Consider the following 11,463-nt stretch of genomic DNA (forward strand, 5'->3'; position numbering starts at 1 on the left):
CTTTTTATTTAGAAAGCTCAGAATCGAATTAAGCAACAAAAGCCGAAGTTGTCAGGATAACAATGCGTTTGCGCAACGCCGCCCACAGACGCCTTGGCACCTCTGTTCATTACAACTGTCACTAACCCTGCACCGACCTTGCTAGTTCATCCATTTATGATAGTTACATGGAAAGGTACAAAAGATTTATTCTTTATTTATAGTCTAGGAACAAGTGGAGCTCGGTAGACTTTCGAGGCGAGCGGATGCATTGCACAAAACTGTAATTACGTCTCGTCTCGTTCTATGCAATTTACTAGATTGCACGAGGCAACACCTCGTATGTAGCAATGATACAATCAAGTTTTTTTTCTATATTACTTGGTACACGTATAAAATGTTTAAGAAAATACAATTACAGTATTTACCTACATAGTAAAAATAAAAAAAAACTTCTACGTTCGTATATTTTAGTTATTCTGGGTAAAATTTCTTTGTTTAAAAATGCTCTTATAACGTATATATGTAGCCAGTCCTTTACAGTCAAAGTATAGTCAAGAATATTGCAACTAAGGTGTTTGAAGTTATAATTTTGTTTTCTGTTGACGATGTTATGATATCTATATCAGTGACAACGCTAATGTATGGTAATGTATTAAATCAATATAACGCGTAGGAAGAGATTATCTAAACATATAAAAAATATTAAACCAACACTATAAGAATAATAAAAGTTTATATTGTATTTCTATCTCAAGTTAGTTTTGTTTGATGATTGTCTTAAATATCTTGTCAATATTTTTTATTAATCAATTGTTATATCAAAAAGCTTTTACAATTTTTTAATTAATGAACTTTAGAAGTATCAACGAAAATATTGCATTCCGATTACGGAATTTGGCTGTATTAACAGCCACAGATGTCACGTGGTTAGACTAGTCATTGAATAAATCAAATAATATTCAAGACGTGGGTGGTTATCAAATATTGAAGACAGGTACCGCTTCGAATTGGAACCAAGGAGGACAACAAGTCGAGCAAACAGTTTCTTAGTATACCATTACTGTATGATCAATAATGAAATTTAAAGATACAGTATTTGTGATTTAAATAACTTTTACAAAGCTCGCGTATTCCAAAGACAAAATTGTTATTTACCATAAATGCATATAAAAATCAAACGACAATTCTATTTTTACAAGACAGCAGGAAAAGGAACGCTTTTATTTTAAATTTAGAACTCTACTGCTGTACCTTACTACAGTGTGGAATTGAGTAGATGGATGTTATACCATTTTTAATTTAGTTTTAGGTAGGTATTTAATTGACTTTAGTTATAAAATTTACTCTTAATTTAATCATCGATGAACATTTTAAATTCCTTATCTTTTTCGTCTTACAAAAATGTATCTTATTAAGTTATACACACAGCATGAAATGAAATAAATTCCTCTACGAAAAATAAATATCTCTTTTTTAATTTAATATTTTAATTATTATAGAGCCTATTCGTATATTGTGTCTGTTTTCAGTTCGTCCTCAACGCTTCAATACATAAGACCTTAAGTATTAAGGTTAATAGTAAACAGAAAGCAAGTGCGATTAAAACACAAATGTATGGAAAGGCGTTGCGTCGGCGTTTCGGGTCAGACATTGGCCTAATTAGGGTCCTGTTTAGCTAACGATTTAAATTGAAATCGGTACTTTATTACCGCTTATTGTATAGGTATCTCCGTGGGATGTTTTACACAGATCAGATATCTGGATTTGATTACCGAAACAGTAATTTTGCTGTTAAATGTTTCATGCTCTGTATGTGCGTTACCTGACAATAATAAAAGTGAGATAGGGAAAAATGCTTATTTAAGATTTTGGATAAATAAAATAGAATTCAGAAATCAAACCATGTTTTAAATATCAACTATTAATATAATATCGCTATATAATTAGATTTAAGAATATTACTGTTTGATAAGAATAGCATTTAAGATTTATTTAGAAGCTAAATGGTCAACGAATAAAGGGCTTTTATTATTATTATTATTATTAATATAATATTATCTTTAAAAAAGAGTTAATATTTTTTCCGATAAGTACAAAAATGTATAGGAAATAAATATTAAAGAATTTAAAATTTTATTAAACCTTTTACTTACTTTAATTTTAATAACAAATTCATTTACCCAACTTAGAAAGCGTCACGTTAATGTATGCGTTAACATTATTGTAGTCTATACAGGATGTCCCAGAAAGAATGGATAATCCTTGAACCCCGCATGGAACAGCACTCCAACGCTCAGAAAAAATATCCAAAAAAATAAAATCAAAGTGATACCCAAAATATGATTTTTTTATATGAAGTTTAGCAAAAAAAACGTTATGGAACGACCGAAGTTGAAGAGATACGAGAAACTCAGCTCCGAGCACTCTCATTGGTAAATGCGGTTGAAGATGTAGAAAGACTAGACGCAACGCCAAGGGATTAAGCGCGGAAGTGATTGACCATAGACGATACGAATGAAGCTCATAAATAATCCATTGGTGCTAAACTTGTAGGCAAACTCTTTTCCAAAAAAACGGGCACCAAAAGAAATTTACGTGTTTAGGTCGATTTCATTTAATGAAATAACACAATAAACACGTAGTCAAATGTATTAAATAATTTTTGCTTGTTTGTTGTTGTTTTGTAATTTTAAACATTTTTGCTGTTAAATGTATCATGTATTCCATCTTTGGCTATATTCTCAGTATATTTGTTTATAATTATATATAATTTATGTTAGCTGTAGGAGTACTAAATAAATACATTTTGAATTATCTGACGTAGTCGGTATATTTTTGTAATCGTGTAAATTAATATGCGAGAAGTGAATTCTGTTTTTTTAAATCTTTGTTGAATTCTTTATAACCGTTGAACACGGCCAAACAATAAAAAGTGAGAGAAGAAAATCTACTAACTATTCTAATGAATACAAAACAAATGTAATAATACAAAATACATACCCATTTTAATCCACATATCTTCGGTCACAATAACACACTTGTCTCTTTTCACGTTCACCATAAACTGTTACGTCAATTTTCCGTCACAATTCACATATTAAAGTGGTTTTGGGTTTAACATGGATAGAGGAAAATTTAATAATTTACGATACACATACGAGCTGTTAATTTGATAAGCGAACTCGTATAGCACAAATTATTATAAATATAAATACGTTCTTTTTTCTTTGATATGATACTATGAAGGGTTACGATAAAGGAAATATTGCAATTAACTGCATCGAACCGACAAATCGCTGTTACTTAACTATAGGCCAATAGAACCAACCGCACTGTTAAGTTTTCTAAGATTAGGGTGACAATGTATTTTTACTTAAAGACTTATACAAATAATGTAATATATTCATATTATGTAGATTTTAATCTCAATTTAGCTGTTCATTGTTATTAATATTTTTTTATTATCATACTTCAAACTACTACATATACAATACTTCTCGGAATTAACCTAAAACTCTGATTTTTCAAAATAACAGTCCACTGTACAACACTACAACTAGAAATAGAGACACCCTAATAAGTTATATGCGCCAACAATGGAAATCGGGCGAAGCTAAGCGAAAAACAACTACATCGCGAAACTTTCACAAGATTGCCTACAGTTGCTCAGCACTACAAAATAAACTACCGTTGCTAAACGGAGCCTGAATTTTTTACTTTTTTTAGAAAACTGTTAGTTCGTCGAATAAAAGTTCGCATTACTCTTGATAGGTATATTTCAAGCACTATATAGTGAGCAAAATACGAAAATACAACTGTTCAATCGGCAAGCATAAAAACTTATTGGAATTTTTCAATGAACCAAATATTGATTAATTTATGGACAATTAAATACAATACAAAACACATGTACAATAATAGTCTCAGTTGTTTAAAACAGCTCCTTGCTCTAACATTAAATTGCCTGACAATAGTTGGTGCTAAAACTGTTATAAGTGTCCTTTTAAAAATGACAAGTGCCCTGTGAGTCCAGGTGAGCTCCATTCCCTAACAATAGCAAAAAGCACAATAACGCATTGTTCAGTATTCTAGTTAAATCTTAGAAACGTCTATTATTTCTCAGATCTTTGTAAAGTCTTGTATAAGGTTTCTTTGCGTCACAAATACCGGAATATTAAATCGACTCTGATAGTGATTAAGTCGAGGGTAAGTTGGTCTAATCTTTTATGTAAGACAAAACATCGTTTCAATTTGCAATCGTTGCTATAGTTATAACAGTCTTCAAAAATATATGTGAATTTAAATAGGTAGGTAATGCTTGTTATACAGAAATATCTGTAAGTAATTTAAGTATTTATGATTTTTAGATGTTTTAATTTTAAATAAAATTGGTCGTTATTATAACAACTTATAAATATTATCAAACCTAAATAATCATTCAAAATGAATAAAAGTCCAACAAAACTAGCTAGTAATGATCATGAATTATGATGGACAACAGATAATCAACAAATTGTTGGATATACGTTACAATAGCAAATAAAAAAACTGGTAGAGCCTGTTTCGTAACATGGAGAATGGTTTCTTGTGGACATGTTTAATAATAAAATAAATTTAGGATCCGGCCATACATAAATGGAATATATTATATTTAGATTATGTATGGCTATACTAGTTAATGCAGTTTTACATTCAGTGCTATATTAATCCCATAATAATTACTAAGGAAATATTGGAAGTATTTTTAACAACGAGAACATCATGATGTAAACAAAACCCTTGTACAATATTTTATTGTAGCCCGTTGCACTGCGGTGCAGCCCGATCGATAACCAAACGCACGCACTGACAAAAAAAAATTCCCGCGTAATTACATTACGAAACACCGCTTATAATTTACAATTAACGCACCAAAACCACTTTATTGCAATCCTAATTTCTATCACTTTTCTAATATTATGTACTATTAAATAGACGTGTCACATACTACGATTGTGGCGTAACTGAGCGACCGGCCGGCAAGGCACACTAAACTATAACCTAGCAAGTTGGAATAGGAGGGTGGGCGCCCGACGTTTGTTCGAGACAGATGCTAGCCGCGGCGGGACGGGTTGGCCATTCATGCCGGTAGGGAATCGCACCGTGACGCAGTTTCCGCATTCATCCCGCCCCTCAACCGTAAACACCGCATACAACTATAATTATCTAATTTTACGCGCAGTAGAGTTTGGGAGTTTGAAACACTAACAAAACTGAAACCAGTTAACAGGGAACCGAATTCCTAACCATGTATATTTCGTATTGGGCTCCCTAATTAACAGTAATAAAACAAATGTTTAATTTTATACAAATTTTATTTAAATCAAAAAATAAAGACTACAATTATTCTTTACTTCATTACTAGTATAGTTAAAATTTGTTTCAGCTTCACCCAAGGTTAGCGTACTACATCTAGTACATTCAAGGCCATCACACAAAAAATATCAAATACATACTCTTAAAACTTAACATTCGATCGCACCTTATCAAACAAAAATTGCATTCCTAATATTGTATGCAAATCCCATACTTTTAAGTTGTGTACGATATGTTATATAACAAGATAAACAAAAAAAAGCTCAAGAAACATTTACTCAAGTCATTTTCTTGTTTCAATTACAATATAAAATATTTAGAAACAAACTTACATTTAAACTATGGGATTTCCATACTTACAAAAAAATTGCACACAAGTGCGTGGTAAAATCGCATTTACACAATTAGCTTAATAAATTATATTATACTCTTTAACAGTTTACACTGCATAAAATTTTATTTTTAATAAAAATACATAATATCTCGTTTTATCAAACACCTTTACCTATGTATTTGTTTAAATCGGTAACAAATGAGGCACATATCTTTATATGACGTTATATATACAATTGTAAATAATGGACCTTAAACAAACAGCCAAATACTCAAATAAACCATTTTATATAAGCTGTTCCTAAAAAGGAACAATTAAATTGGCTCCTGTTTTTACTATAAGTCTAAATCAATTTGAGTCAGTGCAATTTTTTTACATAAATTTTTTATTGAATAAACGATTATGATTATATAACGGGTAATCAACAAAATAACGGTTTTTTGGTTTACATAAATCAATGGTTTAATGATCACAATGCATTAGAGTAAGTAATGTAGTCTTGAAAAATTTAGAGTAAGACAAAGCACCAAAGAGAATGAAACATTGTAAGCAAATTATTATTAAGAAGGCTATGCAATAAAAACGACGCTTTGAAAATATTTTTTGTTTTAATTTAAACTTATATTAATTTATTTTAGAGTGAATCGTAAATATAAAATTTAAATTTGCCCTTATATAAAGATTCTAAAAGTAATTGCGTCGTTTACAGAAAATTTCTTCAACAACTGAGAACATTTACTAAATTATAATTCTTTTTCTAAAAGAATAACCTCATCCAATAATTACTTGCAAAGGAAAACACTAACAATATATTTATTTCCGCGATTTTTATAAAAATATTCATGATTATATAAAATATGTATGTATTTCCTTTATCAGAGTACTGTTGTACAATATATAATTCCTGACGCATTAATTTTCTAGCTACATAATTAGCAATTCTCGATATTTATGAATATAAATATATTGGAGCCGGTCAACAATGTAGCCTCTGACTTTTCTATGAAAATTAAATTTTCACAATATAAAGTTAAATGCAACACCACAGATCCTAGTATTAAATATAGATAAATAAATATGTATTCATTTGGGCTAACGTCGCCTGGTCCACGCTTTCGTCTTAACTATGTGATACATTTTTGTACTATTGTTTACGTTTACCGTCATATTACAATTAACGAAAGCGGCGATCGGTAGGAGACAACGGAGACGCCGCGAAGCGTTTTCAAACTCCTTCGACCCCAACCGATCGAGCTCAAACTAGCGAAAAAATAAAAAACAAAACAACAGAAATCTAACCGTATACGACGCAGTCATCTTTGGATACGCGAACCGCGAGTGGGTCGCGGGCAGCGACAGTCGATAGAGTACTTTGGCAGTACTGAAGGCACCGTTGTAACACACACAGGTAACTATCACTAACTATTTGACGAGTCTTCGCCGAAGGCGATTGCGCAGCGCCGGCGAGGGCGCCCAAGGCCCCGATGCGCGCTTACCCAGCACGCGGCCGCACTTGTCCGTCGCCGGCTTTTCTTCGCAGCGCGGTCTCTTGCCGGGCGGCTCGGCCTCGTTGCGGGAGCGCAGCGCACGCGGTCGAGCGTCGTCCGTGGTGGAGTGGACCTCGTGGTCACCGGCGCGTCGAGTGCGCGGGGGGCGCGGCGGGGGGGCGCGGTCGACGCGAGCGCGGCCTCGCCTGGGGGCGCCGAGGTTCTCCTTCGAGCGGGCGGGCGCCGCCGGGACCCGCCGCGACGGCCCCGGGGCGCGCGCGGAGTTTCCCGCCGCGGGAGGAACGCTCGTCGCGCGCGCTTCTTCGCTGGTGCTACGCGTCACTTTGGTATTAGAGCGCGTGGCTCGACGCTCGTCGGGCGGCTCGGGCGCGGCCGGCCTTCGCTCCCGTCGAGTCAGGATGACCACTCGCTCCGTGGGCCGTGCGGGGGGCGAGCGCAGCCTCGTAGCGGCCTGACGCGTCTGCGGCCGCTGCGGCTCGGGCTCGTGGTGCGATCGGAGCACGCGATCATTGGGAGGGGTATCGCGCTTCAAATCCCGGAACCGTCGGCCCCGCATTCGTGCAGGTCCCTCCGTGGGTGAACTGGACGACACTTCGTTGATCTGTATACTGACGTCGTCGGATTCCGCAGGCGCGTCCCCGTTGGGAGTTTCCTCCGGAGGTAGGGATTGTCGGGGCCCGGCGGGCGGCCGCTCCTCGGTCTTCACTTCCGGTATCGTGGTCGGTCCCGGAGAGGGTTCTCGTGTCTCCGAGGGATCTTTCGGGGTGGCTTTTACTATTTCGTCATACACTTCAGATAAGGTGTTCACTACGCGACTTCGATTTAACAAACGCGCCATAAAATATGACTCAGCCGGATTACCATAGTTCATTATTGTATCGCTCTCACCTTCGGCGTGGGACACTTCCCGAGGGACCGTAAACCTACCGTCAATGGTGGCACAAGGGGGTAGCGGGGCGCTCTCGGCGTCATCCGTGGAGGGAACCGGTTTGTCGACGTCAGAGTAGCGCGTCATAATTGTGAGACCGTTTTGAGGGACTTTGGCAGGACTATCTCCTTCTCCATTTTCAGGTTTTTCTTCAAGTTTTGTGGGGACGGTTTGAGAGGGTGTCGCATGTGTTAGTGGCGACTGGGGCTTCTGCCCCGCTGTCCGGGAACGGAGAACGGCGGCGCGAGGTGGCCCCGGAGGGTCTAACATTAACGTCACAACTGAAGTATTATCGGCCCTCATTCTAGTGTTAGACCACCTGAAAACGTTTTTTTAAATAAAATATGCAAATAAACATAAGAAATTTGCAGTTACTAATTTGGGTTCCAGCAAAAAATATTAAATAACAATATAAAAAAAATTTAACAATAAGATTAAAAACATGTTAATGTTAAAGAAACCTTTATGACAAACATACGAGACTTAAACAATAAGTCACTGTTAAATTCAAAAAAGATAAATAATTTTTATATATAATGCTTACCTCTCCAGAGCATGATCGACAAGGCTTTTAGATGGATTTAGCCAATCCCGAGGTTGATTCCCACAGTTCACTAAGGCAGCCTCATTATGTTTCTCTGTAGCTTGTACTAAGCTCACAGCGCCTTCGGGGGATATCATGTTCCATAAACCATCAGTTCCAAATATAAGACATCTGGAAAGATAGCATACAATACTAAAATGTGCTAGATATCCAGACAAATAAATTTATCATTCAAAATTAGGCTAATTCAGCCATGGTGGCTGAATTGACAATGACCATCCCATGTGACAAATTAAATTGCGTATCTGGTAGGATAGATGTGTCAAACACTAGAGCAGGACCACCATCAGATAATTATAAAAGGCACAGAATCATTAAAAACTGCCAATATCCAGATATATTGTGATAAGGTTTTTTTTAAAAGTCAAGGCTGAATCAGCAATAATGTACAATAAAGAAAAGAACTCAAGTCATTTCCCATTGTTGAAGAAACTAACACCACAACAATATAACCTATTGCAGAATTTTTAAACAATTCACTAACCAGACCTGTTCATTGAGTTTCAGACTATTACAAACCTATTATAATAATGTATAAAAAATTTATTTAATACAAACTCTGTACAACAACTTAGTTGTTGCAGAACACTGAACATCTATTTAAGACAACTTTAGTAACCATATGTTAAAAAAAACTATCCTGGTGTTTTACATACTTAACAAGCGAGGTGACTCATGAAATTAAAATAATTTTATTAAAAAAAATATCTGACTCTCCTGCACCAATTTTTATTATTATATAATAAGGAATAATGTTCTTACCGAAACTTAGATGGATCTATTATCAAGACTCCAACATCTGGATCAGGACTAACAATAAATTCATCATTCTGTGGATTATAACTCCACAAATCACCCAATGACCTTGCCACAGCAAGGAATGGTATCTCATCCATTGGGGTATTTTTCTTTATAGGTCCCTTGTGACCAGGTCTTGGTCTGTTCCATACTACTCTTGGTACTCCAGCTTTTGATACAACTTTTCCACCACATCTTTGAATCCTTTCAATCTCAATACTGGCTTCAGGTTTGTGGTCTAATGTTAAAGGTTTCGCTGCCCATTTTTCACAATCTTAAAGATAAATATTAATTTATCTTATAAATATATTCATTCTGATCCACATTTTGTTAAATGAGTTAGCAAGAATTCAGATTTAGGTGCTATGTTTATATTGCTAAGCAAACAAAAGTAGCTATAACAGAGCTTGAACAACATATCTGCTGAACTGAATGAAGATGTAACATTACTCAATTTCCTATAAGTCCTATTAATTTTCTTACTTTATAAAATTACTGAGATAACTTACCATCTTTCTGATATCCAAGAACTATAGCTGAGTCTCCTACATGTCCTATATAAATTTTACCACGTCGTATAAATGCAACACTAGCTGTTGTTCCTGCTGTACTAGGTAAACCAGTAACTGTTTTAGGCCACTTTTCTGAAAATATTTAGTTTAATGTAAGTATATTTATGAACATGAGTTTAAAATGGTAAACATTGTTTATTTTCTTCTAAGCATATTTCTCAAATACATTACTGTATTAATTGGCAATACTTGACCTCATTAATACTTCATAGATTTTGGTAAGAGGAAACTTGAAACAACATAAAAATCAAAACTGGTAATACAGCTTTCACTTGAACAATTCCCACACAAATTTCAAAACATGTGCAACATTATTAAGTAATAAATGCTGCAAAACCGATATTATCTAACACCCAAAAACAAAGAACACCCATTGAAAATGTTTTGTCGACTCAATGTCAAAGTATTTTATAAAAAATAATGAGTTCAGCAAGGTCAAGTAAGGTTTCGTAGTACAATCACTCATGTCTTCTACAAGGTTGATACATCGTCCTGAAAGATAATAGTGTCTACATCTTGTACTTAGAGCTGGCTGTGATATTTACCTACTTCTTTCCACATGTTCAAGTGGGTCAACATATAACCATTGCGAATTGCTTTGAGAACGTCTTCATCGTTATCAGACCAAAACTGCCGTTGCTTCACTATAGAATCCATTAAATGTTCTTTAGCAAAAGCAGCAGCTTCACCTCCACCATGGCCGTCGTATATTCCAAAAAATGCATACTCCAAATCCCTTTCATCTTCAGTTTGTTGATACGCAACGGAAAACAAATCCTCCATGTACTTTCTCCCGCCTTGGCTACAGTGGCCAGTAACGCGTAAATTAACACCAATTGACGCAGGCATTTTAATTACATAGCAAGAAAACTTAACCACAATACGAAACTAATTTATATAATTCCAAACGATTCCACATTTTGCATTTGCAATTAGGAGAGGTGCGAATGAAGCGAGACGTGAGCGAGACTGACGACAGGTCACGTGGACATATTGATTGCTACGCGTGCCCATCACACTAAGGGGGTTTATAATGAGTAAAAGTGAGACGAATATATAATTGTCAGAACTACTGAAAAAAGAAAAAAACCGACGCCATCATGTTTTCCGCCATTTTCGATGTCTTTAGAGTAATACTTTAATAAATTTATGTTGATGACAATAATTTATAATTTAAATTAAAGTATTATTTTTTAATTAAGCAATATATATATTTTCTTTGACTGCTTATCTTATTATTTAATTAAAATTTATTAATCTTTGATATAGAGCATTTGACAATTGACGAACTATTAATTGTTATTGTCACAGGCTACGACGACTATTATATCATAGACAATGTAATAGATAATGCCAACTTGTTTTTGAGGAGGTTTTGGGAT

The 11,463-nt window shown here is 35.1% G+C and overlaps 2 protein-coding genes across 2 annotated transcripts in view; both read right to left on the reverse strand.

Annotated features, from left to right (window-relative positions):
• LOC110997058 (cytospin-A) overlaps positions 1-4,957 on the reverse strand; it is a 39,698-nt gene extending 34,741 nt beyond the window's left edge. The window contains exons 1-2 of the mRNA XM_022265015.2: positions 4,894-4,957; positions 2,983-3,046 (exon numbers count right to left, since the gene is read on the reverse strand). The gene's annotated coding sequence lies outside the window, so the exon portion shown is untranslated. The remainder of the gene's footprint in view (positions 1-2,982; positions 3,047-4,893) is intronic.
• Positions 4,958-5,317: 360 nt separating this feature from the next.
• LOC110997050 (probable protein phosphatase 2C 71) lies at positions 5,318-11,192 on the reverse strand. The gene is made up of 5 exons (XM_022264999.2): positions 10,627-11,192; positions 10,019-10,153; positions 9,474-9,783; positions 8,652-8,822; positions 5,318-8,426 (listed from the first exon to the last, which is right to left on the reverse strand). Exons 1-5 carry the CDS (start codon positions 10,928-10,930, stop codon positions 7,094-7,096), a joined length of 2,253 nt encoding a protein of 750 aa, XP_022120691.2. The 5' UTR covers positions 10,931-11,192; the 3' UTR covers positions 5,318-7,093.
• Between the last annotated feature and the right edge of the window lie 271 nt (positions 11,193-11,463).

Source organism: Pieris rapae, chromosome 3, assembly GCF_905147795.1.
Source record: "Pieris rapae chromosome 3, ilPieRapa1.1, whole genome shotgun sequence".
NCBI lineage: Eukaryota > Metazoa > Arthropoda > Insecta > Lepidoptera > Pieridae > Pieris > Pieris rapae.

Bases quoted from the DNA above. Each gene is read 5' to 3' on its own strand.
- LOC110997050 (XM_022264999.2), bottom strand. From the start codon at position 10,930: ATGCCTGCGTCAATTGGTGTTAATTTACGCGTTACTGGCCACTGTAGC. The intron at 10,154-10,626 runs GTAAATATCACA...AAATATTTTCAG, and splicing joins GAACATGTGGAAAGAAGTAG to AAAAGTGGCCTAAAACAGTT. The intron at 9,784-10,018 runs GTAAGTTATCTC...TTTATCTTTAAG, and splicing joins TCTTGGATATCAGAAAGATG to ATTGTGAAAAATGGGCAGCG.